The sequence below is a fragment of the Jatropha curcas genome, chromosome 5 (genome assembly GCF_041381405.1).
Source record: "Jatropha curcas cultivar XTBG-Jc1 chromosome 5, XTBG_Jcur_1.0, whole genome shotgun sequence".
Taxonomy (NCBI): Eukaryota; Viridiplantae; Streptophyta; class Magnoliopsida; order Malpighiales; family Euphorbiaceae; genus Jatropha; species Jatropha curcas.
In genome coordinates this window covers 25,769,014-25,782,638 of record NC_143155.1, presented here as the reverse complement: position 1 = coordinate 25,782,638, position 13,625 = coordinate 25,769,014, and the positions used below count along the sequence as shown (strand labels likewise).

Sequence of the window (13,625 nt, the reverse complement as noted above, 5' to 3'; positions counted from 1 at the left end):
GTCATTGATTTCGATGTTGACTCAAACATGCCAAAAATGGTATTATTTCAAACCAGCTATCAGTAGTGATGATGCCTCCATCATCACTGATGTAGATACTATGGTCTTTAAACGAATCGATTCTGCATAGAAAAAATATCATATGTTCGGTACAAATTCATCTAGCATGCACAGTTACCGAGTACAGCATCATAAATTACAGTGAGAGGAAGAGAGGAGACAATAGGGGAGAACAGGCATTCTGATCCGAGTACATGCAAATTTTGAATACTGAAAAAGCAAACAGAATTATACATTTCTCAGAAGCAGATACTGGAATGTTTATTCACATTGTTGCTTCCTGACATACAAGCTTTCAGGACTTTAAAGTAGCTCAAACCTGAACTTCAACTATAAAAAGTTATAAAAAAAAGTGTATCTGTGGCACTAATCTTTCAATCTATTTATATGTGTTATTGGAGGAATAGCATCACAGCACTTATTGAATCACAGGAATTGATCCGCCAGCTGCAACAATCTGTTGCTCCAGCTGCAGAGGCCAAACCAAGAGAGGAAAAGAATAATCAAACTCAAAATGAAAATAGGAGATGGAGACAAACTAATTTAACAGATAAATCATGTATTGACCAAAGCAGCTATTCAGGGAGTTTCTTTTTATCATTTGAGGGATTGGTTAAGTACGAGGAGAATTCACCAAAATTCTTATTTAGGGTACACGATGAGACCCTAGAAGCTTTTTAAAACGGGGTTTAAAATGCCTCTGGGGACATAAAAAAGGAGTTTCATTGTTATATTTGACAAATGAAATCCACTGTTGGGATGAAATATATGGGGATTTCCCAGAATGATTATCAACATTCGTAGTCCATCATATACTTTCTTTAACTTACCCGGAATAAGGTTTGAAGCTTCATTTTCAATTGAGCGTACTCATTATTCACTTGTTGAAGGCACCTCAAACACCTGCACCAACATTCTCTAATCAATCAAATTCTGCCACAGCCATGCCGTCATTAAATTCAACTTTATTATAAAGCAAAAAGATAGAACAATAACATCCAGAAAGATGCATGCAACTATATCTCTGTTTTTCATTTATCATATAGTGGAATAGGGACATAAAGGTGGATGATCCATGCAGAGTCATTAAAGAAAAAGTGGAATGGGGACATAAATTTACAGGGAACTCATTCTACCTCTATAATCAATTTTGACAACAGCTCAATCCTGAAACACTGGGCTCTTCATAAAAATCCTAACTAATTACATTATTTACTTGCCAGAAATTAAAAATGTCTTCAAGACCATCAGACCAAGGCATTGGAACATTTGAGTTACTCCCACATATAGAACCTTTAAACACGTATTTAGAAACAGACTGTCATGAAATTGACTGTGATCATAGCCATTTGGATTTCAGACACCAAATTCTTCTTAAATGAAGGCTGTTTTGCGACAGAAAATATTTTTAAAAAAATTGAATAAATTGTATGAATTTTACTTTGCATTAAGGATAGAGATGAAGAAAAACGAAGTATGAGTATTATCATCACCCTTCGCGATCCTGAGCCTCGCAATAAGTTCTGAAGGCAATGCATGCATTTTTAATTCTCGCTGCACCCATGCTGTTAACAATAGAAAACAGTTTTTGAATCAAAAACACTACAGAACAGAAAAGCAAGCAACAAACATACAAATATCTTCATAGCTTCAAATAATTGCTGTCACATTACATAACAGCCTTTATTTAACCGATGTAGAAGTGCTTGCTCCATTACCATACTGCCTACATGCAGTGGGAAATTTTCCGGCATGGGTAATGGCTATAATGAGTGTTAGATAATAGTAAATTATTAATTGATATTGCCATTACTGCAATAATGTTTACATCTTTTTTTTTTTTTTTTTAATTTTTTATCTGGCATCTTTTGTTTTTTGTTTACATAGTATCCCCCACTTCTCCAGCCACCATGTGTATATTTTGTTGGCTTCTTTAACCCAAGTCATTAAAATTTTACTGCATGCAATTTTAGCTTGATATCAATTTGTATCAAAGCGAAAAACAAGTCAATAATGGTGTATTTTTAGCCTATTCAGCACTTCTGTTCAAAGTGATGATTTAATTGCACAATTGCAATTATTTGTTAGTTGCATTTCTTTATTTTAGTCAAGCCCTTAAACATCCATTATAATGCATTGTGCGGGTTTCAAGAAAACAAAAATTGCATATTAACAGGACGTGACTATCATGCTCTGGGCCCAATAGCCCCCTTTCGGTTACACTGACCACAAGTTAAATTTATGAGAATTGTCTTAGAAAAATACTGTGTCATTAATTATCTATTCCTTAAATGTTTGCAAATAATCTTAGGATTAGCACAAATGAAAGAATCAAATAGAACAATTAAATCAACAAATGATGATATACAAAAATACCTGGAACTACTACCCTTCAATTGATGAACATGAGAATCCACCTGTTTAAAATCCTCAGCCCGTGGTTCTCTGAAAACAAACTAATTAAGCAATTTCTCTAACAAATCATTTAAAAAAAAAAAAAAAAAGGACAAAGAAATCACCCTTCCTAGTTCCTACACCTCTCTGATCATCCATGGAAGCAACACACATACAGCAAACATTTTCATCAAAATCAACTAAAAATCCACTAACGTGAAGAGTAAGGCAAGACACACTCACAGAGCTCTGGCCATATTGCCAATAAGCTTCTCACAATCTTCAAAGAAGAGAGAAGCAACCTCCATCACAAAATCAGGAGTGCTATCATCTTGCAGTTTCTTCAGCTGAGTAAACTGATCGTCCACATATCCCTTATCAAAACAAACAAAAACGAATCACCAGAAACCCCAAAATCCCTTTGAATATTCATTCAATTTTAGAGACACCCATGTCATGTCATATCATATAAAAATATTCTCTTTTATCCAATTATAGTAATTCAGAAAAAAATATAATTCAGTGAAACAAAAAAGAAAAATCAGATATTATTTAGTGAAATTCGAAAAAATTCTACACAGAACATGAACATAAACTGACCTCACGATATAGAGAAGCTGTGAAATCGGCGACTTGTCTCTGCAACTGACCGATGACGTCCATGGATGTGTTTTATCAGACAGGAAAACGAGAAGGAAGAAGACGTTATTGGTACTCTTACTCTATAACTATAACAGACAGAAATGACAGGAAAGGAGATGGGTTCTTTTGGTAAATATCGACAGTATTATGGAAATCCACTAATCGCTTGCCCAAATAATTAATAAGATTTTACTTATTTAGAGTATTTAGTTAGTTTTTTTTTTTTTTTTTTTTTTTGTGTTATTTCATGCAGTTAATAGCTAATATATAAGCTAAAAAAAATTTGATAATAATTTTTAAATTAATACGTTACAAGAACATTCTACTTGATAATAATTTGAAAACAATAAATGAATAATTAAAATTATTGTAAAAATTAACTAATATTCTTTATTTATATAGCACATTAAAATATAAAATGACATATCTCCTCTAAAAATAATATATAAATAATATGTGATAATATGTAAAATAATTATATTCACCAGCTAATAATTATCAGCTATTAACAAGCAATGACTGCGGACTACCAACTAACAAGATCAACGACACTAAATAAGTTCTTACACTCTAATTTTAGCATGTGATTCTCTTGAAAAAAAAATGTTAGACTGGTTTTTAATTCAAGTATTAATTAATAAATAAACTTTACATTCAGGATCAAGAAGAAAAAAAAATAGATGACTTATTAAATGGTGAAATTTTTAGAATTTAAAATATACGGTACGAAGAGAAGCTCAAAACGATTAGCTAGTAGAATAAAGAGATAGTAGCGGTGTTTTATTTTAATGATATTACAATATATGATGTGTTAGAAAAATTTCAGCTTCTAAATTAATTAAAAAAATAGGTTAAAGCCAGGATGAAGGGTTTTGTGATGAATCACTTAGATCTTCTGGTTAAAAAAATTGATAGCTTAACTTGAATTTCTTTTAGTCTCGTCTGAAACATAAAGCATAAATTTATACGAGTATAATTACCTTAGTTAAAGTGGGTCAATGAAGCCTTAGCCTAATGGCTAAAGTGGATGTCTCATGACCAAGAGGTCATTGATCGTACCGTCTAACAGTCTTTGAAGCTAAAAATGCAGAAATATATACTATTTATTGTATATAATAATGAGAGGTTCAAAAAAAAAAAAATCGATGATCTCCGGAACCATCCAATATGGAATTGCCTAGAACATCTCATTCCTGTCTCTTTGGAGGGTCATGTCATGTGTTTCCAATGAAAAAAGTCGCAACTTTGGTTGGTTGGTGTGTCTTGTTAACTGTTAATAAACCGATACATTGACGAGTACAATAGGACCCGTTAATCATTTTCAAAAACTAAGTATGCTGAGCATATGATTTATCACAGGCTCACAGGCAGCACAAACCCTTTACTGCAATTCGGTTCTTTAATAAATTTAAATGAAAAAAGCATCTCAGCCACCAACAAACTAGAAACTTGGCACTTTAAAAGGGAAATGAATATAATACATAACAATATATGTAAATTTTCATCAAAACCTGCTGTATTTTACAACTTAACAGCAGGCAACAAACGAGATGCAAAAGCACCTGAGAGCAAAACATTAATGTCTTTTCCTTTTCATTCTCTCTCTCCTTTTTTCTTTTTTTTTTTTTTTTTTTTTTTTTTTTTTTTGGGTTTTCCTCTCCTCTGTTTGCAACAACGAAAAATTATACAGTTATACAACTTGGAGAGAACTAGTTCATGCCTAGTTTCATATGTACAGACGGTTAACAGAAGGTTCCAAGTCGGAATCTAAACCCAATCCCCGCAAGTAGTACTCTCCATGAATTTAAGAATTTTCATTTACAGAATAATTTAAGAAATTTCATTTACAGAATATACACAGGTGAGGAGAGAAAAGATTATAAACATTAGCAATACCGTTGTTCATTAGCCACCCATCTTATTCACACCACAATTGCACTTTCATTGTCAACAGATAACATTTTGATTGTGCTGACCTGCTAATGCCACCAACAAACTATTGTTCACTTTTACAGAAAGTTCAAGAGATCAACCTGCTAAAACAAAAGGTTAAGCGTTATGAATTGCCTGGAGGAAACCGACAAGGTAGAAAACAAACTTTAAATCAATGTATTTTCGAAACCATGAATTTTAATCTGGAGAACAAATGCAGGTATGGTACAAAGTCTTATACCTTCTTCAGAAAAGGCAAACATGCCACCAAGAAATTCCTCATTCTCCCCGTCCTCTTCAGGTTTTTCCTTCTCATAGTGGCTACTGCTGCTGCCGACATCATCGTTTACAACCTCGGTTGAGCATCCATCATGATTCGATGCCTCACAATGCCCCTCAAGAAAAGTCAGTCCAAAATCTGAAGGATTTTCTGCCGTTGGAAGAGTAGGCTCTCCCACAAGGATATTCATATGCGAATCATAACCACGTGCAGCTAACCCTGAAAGATTGCCATTCTTATTGACATTCAAATTTGGAGCTTCTCCAGTAAAGATTCTTCCAGCAGGAGGCATGTAATTTGCTGATGAGGGCAAACCATTTTCCATACAATTTTTAAGTCGAGCATCTACTTTTTTTGGGTGCTCAGGTGCAAGAGGTACAGTGGTTGAGTTCTTATTCAGTGCACCAGAATCGATAGTCGTGCCCCCTCTTCTTTCCTGGCACTGGTAGTAGTCATTCAGATTCTGGCAAGTGGGAATGTAAGATTTCTCACAATTTATTTGATCCAAATCTAGCAGATGTTCAATTCTTCTTGATGAACCTGTTGAAAATTATTCAAAGTTTACTGATTTCCTCAAATGCCAAGTCCAAAATAAGCAAATTCACAAGCAGGCTCCCATTGTCACTTGAACAACTAAAGAATTATCTCTTATATTTTATTTCAAAAAAAAAAAAAAATTAAATATCAAAAGATAAAAAAGCTCTGTTCTGTGCATGAATATATTTTGCCTAGCATTGGTATGTCAGAGATATACTGGAGAGACTCTCTTGCGACCAAAATTTCCATATTCCAAGTATCAAATAAATGTTAACTGATTTAAGAACGAATGGAAGGAAGTTATTTATACATCTAATATCTTACCACATTCTGAGCTTTCAGTTGAGCTAAGTGATGCTGGCTTTGAGTGACAAATAACAGTCTCCTGTGTGATCTTGCCTTCAACATGATGAGGCTCTGATGATGGTGAATGCATATATCTCGCTCCAGTGAGGCCTCTAAAATTACAAAAATTAAGCACATTTCACTCAAATGACAAAAAATAAAATACATTCTGTTGGCAAAGCCTCTAAATAATGTAATAGCTACCTATGCGCCCACAATACATCCACACATCCAGAGTGGAAAAAAAAAAAAAAAGCTGCTGCACAGAGGAACTAGACTCTGGCCAGTGTCCACCAGAACTAAATTATAAGTAAATAATACAAATTTAAAGCTAGTGTCAACCACACCATTGACTGCAGGTAAAATTGGTCATTACCTGTCATTCCACACTGATTTGATGCTATGAAAATGATTAAAAACTGGCAATAATTCTTTCCGCTTCAATTCAACTTCATGGATGGGAACCTTTTCAATTTCCAACTCTCCATCACCATAGCTATGAGTTCTCGGACAATCCATCACATAGAAGCAAATCTAATATGAAAGAGAATAAATCACACATAAAAGATATAGCACCTCTATACAGGCATCACAGCTTCAGTTCAGAATATACCTTAGACTCTTGCCATATTGGGAACCTCAGAAAGCTTAAATGAACCTCTGCATTGGAAATGTACCAATGAGATCCATCATGAGGTTTCACAGAATATGTATTTTCTGGTTTTTTTTCACTGATATCACCATTGATGTCCAGAAAATCCATGCTAAAATTGTCCTCAGAACCTTCTGTTTTTTGCATTGTTTCAAAAGCATCTTGTCCACTGGTACCCCCCAAAATGACTTCCTCTCTTTCTGGCCAATCTGATCTTCTACATACATCCCACCACTGAACAGGTTCAACTTTCACCTTCAAGTCATCCTCTTGTATATGCACAAATGAAGCTGGTCGAGTTCTTGCACCAGTTTCACCTGGTTCTAATCCAATAGATGGAAGAAGCTCATGTTGGACAACATGACCAGATGGAGTGTAAACTAACACATGCTCCAACGAACTGGGACTTGAGTTAAGATGCTGAACATTTGGAGATATAGAATTATGGAAAATAGCAGCAACTGCACCAGATGGTACAAAAACCTTTCCTGCTGCAGATCCAGTAGCACTGCCAACAGTATTAAGCCACCCAAAACTACTATATTTTATTCTGCTCACTACAGAAAGCGAGACAGGTGGTGGAGGAGGAGAAGAATGCTGATTAATCATGCAGGATGACGTGGACCACCATGGTAAAGACAGAACTGGATATACAGAAGGTTCTTCATCCATAGCATTGAGAGATTGAAACCCAGAATCACCACCAAAAGGAGACAAAGTGAAGATATGGCAGGTCCCCTTGGATGAAACAATTGCAATCCACTGACTATACTGACTAAAGCATATATCCTGGATCATCTGAATGAACAAAATGCATATGCATGAATATACATACAAGAAGAATAAAGGGAAAGTAATTAACAGCAAATACTAACAGCTGATGTTAATCCACGATGTAACTTGTAAAGATGCACATGAGAAGAGCTCCAGTCATAGTTTTGAACACCTGATCCACTCCTTGAGCAGGATGGCATAATCCTAAAGATATTTATGTTATTCCCATACACTGAAGCAGTGACCAGCAAGGTCCCACTAGGGTCAAAACCTAGTGCAGATATTGGACTGGTATGAGCTTTAAATTGAGATATAACAGCTCGGGAAACAAAATCCTTTATAACAACCTGCATGAGACATTTTAACCAATAAACAAATAAAATAATACATTCAAATTGCCTGAAAACTTCGGCCCTATCTGTTTGTGAAAGAAACAATATACGTATCACTTATTACATCATGTCATTCTTTTTGACTCTCACAGTTTTCTCTTCCATGGGCTAAATGAAACACTGAGGCCATTTTCATGGATAACAATAACACAAGATAGAAAGTCAGTCAAAGACATGGATTCTGGCTTCAAACACTATTACTGTCATGCTGAAGAGTGAAGAGTAAATCAGGCAGGTTTTCACCAACCGATATACATATATACAAGGAATGTAATTTCTAGAGTTTGTTGATAAATTTCTCATGTTATATGCGATAAAGGCATCCGAAACATGCCTCAGTGCCTCCTACCCATTTACCTATGGGGCTTATGGTCTTAGCACTTGAATAAACTTTAGAAACATCAAATAATCATACACTCTGCATTATCACACAGCAAGCACGATAGCAACAAGCTACCCATAACTAGCATATTGAAATCATGAATTACAAAAGACCAAAAGAAAAAAAAAAAAATCAAGATTACTGAAAGTGATTATAATAATGCTCATGTTACAGAAGAACGGTTAGATTTTCATGACATTGAACGTGATTATAATAATGTTTTCTGGATTCACTAGAAAACTTACCATCCCTGCATTATTATCGATATCTGATCCTGCAAGCCTACCAACTTTCCAGCCAGAACTTGATGATACTGGAGAATTAGACCCATCAGGAAGTAGCTCCTGACAGTATTTAGACAATGTTTTGTATCCCATGTCCCCCAGATTGATTATTCCAGCAGCAAGCTGTTTACTAGATTCCATTGCATAACGAGCCACCAAACTGCTACCACTCGGGGATGTTGATGGACTAACACCTGGAGAAGGAGATAAATTTTGTGGGCTTAAGCGGGTAGTGTTTGACACAAGCGGATTGTTTGAAGCATAAGCTAACCACCTTGGACCCACAGCCAGTGGACCATAACCTACATTGACTCCAACTCTTCCTTGTCCAGCCAACTGGGGAACAGGATAGGTAAGAACACTGAATTTACTCTCAAGAGTGACAGGATCAATACAATATATCTGCAACCAAAGATGAAGAATACAAGAAAGATAAGTATTGGTATAACCGAGGGTGCTTATCATGAATGCATAAAAATCAAAACCTTCATTAGATTACATATCATAATACTGCATTATACTGAAGTGAAAAATTGCTTGGTAAAGCGAGTCCCAATTACTGATTTATCACTAATTATTGCATCAAATTGAAATAGGTCACTCACTAACACTGTTCATGTTAAAAGTAAAACATCTATATGATTGAATACATTTTAGAAGTCTTATTCCAATATAAATCAACGCCAAACCCCAAACTTCATTACGCCATTCTGCATGATTACAATGATTGCTCATGCATTCCCAAAAGACCTAAATATCTAACAACCTTGTGGTTCAATATACTACCTCCGTTCTGTTAATTTTGACACTTTTAACTTTCTCGATCATCTCAATTTTAGAAAAAAAATAAGAGCAATTGACTAAATAACCTCTTATTAATTTTTAACAAAGTGGTCCGACCCTTCCCCTAGACCCTGCACCGCTGGAGCTTCATGCATCAGGCTGCCTCTTTTTTTATATATAGAGAGAGTGAAAGTATAGTGGAGATATCTAGAAAAAGGTAACATTAGAATAAAATAATTAATGTTATCTTAATCTTCTAAAAGTGTCATAAATGGAACCAAAAAAAAATGTCAAAAATTTACAGAATGGAGTAGTATTAATAATTCTTTCATTTAATATACATACAACACCCACAAAGAAGTCAATTAGCAAGATAGCCAGAAATAATCCTTGCAAGATAACTGAGGTTTATCTCTAGTTAGCAAGAAATCCAAAATGTTGGTACGTATAGTAGAAAGCTCAGTGGCTTTGTGTTTTCTATACATAGTATATATAGAGACAGGAAAGCACTTACTTGAGTTGCAAGGCCAACGGCTACAATCCGAGGGCTGCATCGAACCACACACACAGCTGAGCGAAATCTCAGAATATGCACATAACTGTGAGATTTAAGGGAGTAAAACCGAACAGATGTGGAAGAATTGATATAGCTTCCAAACTGAGACTCAGTATTATTCTCTCTTCCTAACCCACCAGGACGACCCTGATTTTGACCTGTGCTTAAACTGTTGGAATCATCCCCCGCGACAACCAATATTAAAGGATGTGAAGATCTGAATCCTTCAGGGCCATCAGACTTTGATGGGAAGGGCTGCATCTGTAAAAATGAAACTGGAACACCACGCTTTGAAACCAGTTCACTAAAATTAGAAGCATCCTCCACGTCAAGGACTTGAAAGCCATTCTGATAACCAAGTAAGAGAACATGCTTGAAAACAGATGGACCTAGCTCCAACCTGTCAAAGCCAGCCCAGGTTACCTGCTCACCAACAATCATTCAAAAGTAGCTTCAGGTAACATGGTATATAGAAAAATGCACGTAATACAACAACAATGATAACAACTAAGACTTAGTCCCAAACTAGTTGGGATCGGCTATATGAATTTTTTGTTTTAAATATTCGCTTTGACCAAATTAATATTAATGCAAAGCAAAATATAAGTTGAAAAGAATTTGGAAATACTTTTAAAAAAAAAATTAAAGGGGAATTTCAAAATTATTTGATACATTAATAAATAGGAAAAGGTATAAAATAGGTAACTACAACCATGCTACATCAATCTTTTGCCTCCATATTCTCACTAATATCCAAAGACCGTAGATCCTCAGTGACAACTTCCCTCCAAGTTGTTTAAATCGACCTCTTCCCTCTTTAGCACTCTCCACCACTAAAGTATCACGTTTGCAAAAAAGGACATGTGGTAGTCCACATAATACATAATCATACTGTCTCAGGCATCCTTCTCTCATTTTACCTCCAACTTCCGCTCCTTGCACCTTTTGTTTAATGTGATTATTTCTAATTTTATCCAACACCCCATGGTGCGCAAACAAAGAGTTTAACGAAAATATTATTAGGCCCATATGATAAGTGATAGCACTGGGCATTAGGATAAAATCATGATAAGATCATTTAAATACAAAATCCAGAAAAAAAAAAAAAAGTAAAGATATATCTATATAAGCTTATCGAATGTCAATCTCCACCAACATATAAATCCAAAGAAACATTATAGATCATAAATTCCTATCTTCAGGCTTTTAGAACGTAGGATTAAAAGCCCAATACTGCCATCCTTCAGTCCCATTCAAAACTGAACCAGTCATGCTTGAGTCACAATTTATTCCCTACATCCAACAATGTTCTTGTAAACTAGAATAATTTCTGGAAAGAAAAGGGCTTCAAATTCAATTCTTTAGTTAGCAGGTAATCCAATTAGTTAACACAGAAAGAGGGCAAATTGGAAACTCCAAAACACAAGAAACAAATTGTGTTAAGGTAACAAGTTCACGATGTTTGGAAAGTGGATGAGGGACATTGAAAAAAAAAAGTGGACTGAGATTTAACTAAGGTGGTTTGACTAACCCTGGCATAGACCAGGGAATGCACCTGTACAGAACAGTCAGTATGATCCAGCAACAGGAACTAAAAAAAAAGGATTAAAAGATAGAAAATGACATTGGCTTTAATGGCGTAAAATAAATTTAGTATCACAACAAATTCACAGAAGTTTGGCCCTAAACAAAGCAAAAGGAGGAAAACTATGCATATAGGCAACCAAATTGGGACTGAAATTTAGTCGGGGGAGACAATGAAAAATAAGTTCAACAGGTAGGCAAAAAATGAAACAATTAACTCATACAATGTTACTGGTTGTCGGTTGAAACGTTAAAAATAGGTTAGATTAAGCAAACTGCCATTAGAAAGTTGCTCTACAATAACAAAGCATGACATTTAAATTCTACGGAAGATATGGTTATATATGCTACTAAATGGTACATATGAACAGTTTTCCCCGACTACTGAACTCGCTTTACATTTATCCAGAGAGTGCCAGCAAAAATAACAGCATAAAGAATCATTGAAGCCGCCAAATTAAATAACATCCAGACCAATCGAGCAAAAAACTAGATTGAAATCTACTAGAAACTCGAACTGAACTTGAAAAGAAACCGTAAGAATCCAAAAGAAAACTTTCCAGCAAACAACCTGATCTTTGTGATCCTCAGTAGAAGTTGAAATCGAAGCAGCAACCGAAGCGCCAGCAGAGCGAACAGTAGAAGCGACAGTGCTAGCATTAGTAGACACAGTTTTGAGGCAAGAAGAGATTATCCTCAAGGAATTAGGCAACAAGCCATTATTCTTACTCTTTCCTTTCTTCATCCTCCACCTTGAAAACTTTTCTCAACTACCACGGACTCGCTAATTGACTCCTCTGCTAGTCCACCACCATCACCACTGCCTTCCTCGTCCGCCACCGACGAGCATCGCCGATCTCCACCGACGATCAGATATATCATCCGATTCTGGGATCGCTATCTAACCAAAAAGCAAAAATAAATAAACAAATTCGACGAGTTAATTTTTCGTTTCCTTGGTAGAAAGGGAAGTTTTCTTTGACTTGAAGCGCCTAGTAAAGACTATATAGAGAGCAACAAATATTTCTCCTTGTTCAAATTCTACTTCATTTTTATTTTATTTTTATATTTTTATCTTTTTGCTATTCTATATATGTATCTATACAATTAAAACATCTGTTTGTAGTTTATCTGTGCTTGCTTGCTGTGTCCTCTCTCGCTTTCCATCGCTCTCTCTATCTACTTTCTCTTGCTTGCTTTGTTTTTCTTTTTAAAGTTACTGTTGTTAATCCTAATTTAATTTCTGAAATTAGTAATTATAAATAAATGCCGGAGATTACGGGAAATGGGCGGCTAATTGCGGCGTGTGGGATTTACAACAGGAGAAGGCGAAGAGAATATCTCTTATCGTGATGCCGAAGCTAAGAAAGACCGCTGTCAGAGATTTTGATTTGATCAGCTGTGACACAGATTGTTCATTTATTTTATTGGTCACCTCTTGGGCCTGTTTTAGAATACGGGCCTTGATTGGGCTAATTTATTTTCTTTTAAATGTAAAATATCAAAATTCATTAATTATATCAAATTAGGATAAGACTCGCATGGAAAAAAAATGGTATAACTAAAATAGCACCATAAAATTCGTTGATTTAATAAAAATTTTAAATGAAAATTAAAAAAATGAACATGAAAAAAATCGATGATGCTCAAAAATGATAAATAAATAAATTCTTTAAAATCAAAAAGATATTGATCGAGATGATTAGCGACCTTAATTCAAATCAGATTTAGATTACAAATTCAATTTTGAAAAAAATGCATTTAATTTGGGAGAACTATCAATACTTGATTTGAATTTCAATGTTAAGCAAGTCAAAATGCACTTTGAGAACTTCCAAGTCATCCCAAAAGTATTATTTTTTTTACAATTTAAAGTTTTCAACTAACTCTACATTATTGCTTCATTTATTCATTAAATTAGTGAAAATTTTTTTTAACTGAGATGATTCAAACGCAAAACTTCCACTGATCATACCATAGCATATTTGATTCCAACTTTAGTCCATAGTTTTTTGATGTCTTGTAATA

General features: G+C 34.9%; 2 protein-coding genes across 3 annotated transcripts; both read right to left on the bottom strand.

Moving 5' to 3' along the window:
- Positions 1-239: 239 nt before the first annotated feature.
- Positions 240-3,232, bottom strand: AHP5 (histidine-containing phosphotransfer factor 5). 2 transcript variants are annotated; one of them, XM_012236937.4, is made up of 6 exons: positions 3,055-3,226; positions 2,698-2,828; positions 2,437-2,505; positions 1,554-1,625; positions 891-963; positions 240-529 (listed from the first exon to the last, which is right to left on the bottom strand). In XM_012236937.4, exons 1-6 carry the CDS (start codon positions 3,115-3,117, stop codon positions 479-481), a joined length of 459 nt encoding a protein of 152 aa, XP_012092327.1. In that variant the 5' UTR covers positions 3,118-3,226; the 3' UTR covers positions 240-478. The 2 variants fall into 2 exon arrangements, with proteins under 2 accessions (XP_012092327.1, XP_089578264.1); XM_089722138.1 differs by lacking the exon at positions 1,554-1,625 and having other exon boundaries at positions 3,055-3,232.
- A 1,320-nt stretch (positions 3,233-4,552) lies between these two features.
- On the bottom strand, positions 4,553-12,784 carry ATG18G (autophagy 18 G-like protein). Its single transcript, XM_012236935.4, has 9 exons — positions 12,169-12,784; positions 9,972-10,436; positions 8,636-9,076; positions 7,718-7,963; positions 6,804-7,640; positions 6,567-6,724; positions 6,170-6,303; positions 5,270-5,848; positions 4,553-5,129 (listed from the first exon to the last, which is right to left on the bottom strand). The coding sequence occupies exons 1-9, from the start codon at positions 12,340-12,342 to the stop codon at positions 5,125-5,127; spliced, it is 3,039 nt and encodes a 1,012-aa protein (XP_012092325.1). The 5' UTR covers positions 12,343-12,784; the 3' UTR covers positions 4,553-5,124.
- Between the last annotated feature and the right edge of the window lie 841 nt (positions 12,785-13,625).

Coding starts and splice junctions, on each gene's coding strand:
- AHP5 (XM_012236937.4), bottom strand. CDS start 3,117: ATGGACGTCATCGGTCAGTTGCAGAGACAAGTCGCCGATTTCACAGCT. Junction 1,626..2,436: donor TTGAAGGGTAGTAGTTCCAG/GTATTTTTGTAT, acceptor TATTGTTAACAG/CATGGGTGCAGCGAGAATTA. Junction 964..1,553: donor GAGGCTCAGGATCGCGAAGG/GTGATGATAATA, acceptor ATGTTGGTGCAG/GTGTTTGAGGTGCCTTCAAC.
- ATG18G (XM_012236935.4), bottom strand. CDS start 12,342: ATGAAGAAAGGAAAGAGTAAGAATAATGGCTTGTTGCCTAATTCCTTG. Junction 9,077..9,971: donor CCGTTGGCCTTGCAACTCAA/GTAAGTGCTTTC, acceptor CTTTGGTTGCAG/ATATATTGTATTGATCCTGT. Junction 7,641..7,717: donor ATCGTGGATTAACATCAGCT/GTTAGTATTTGC, acceptor TTGTTCATTCAG/ATGATCCAGGATATATGCTT.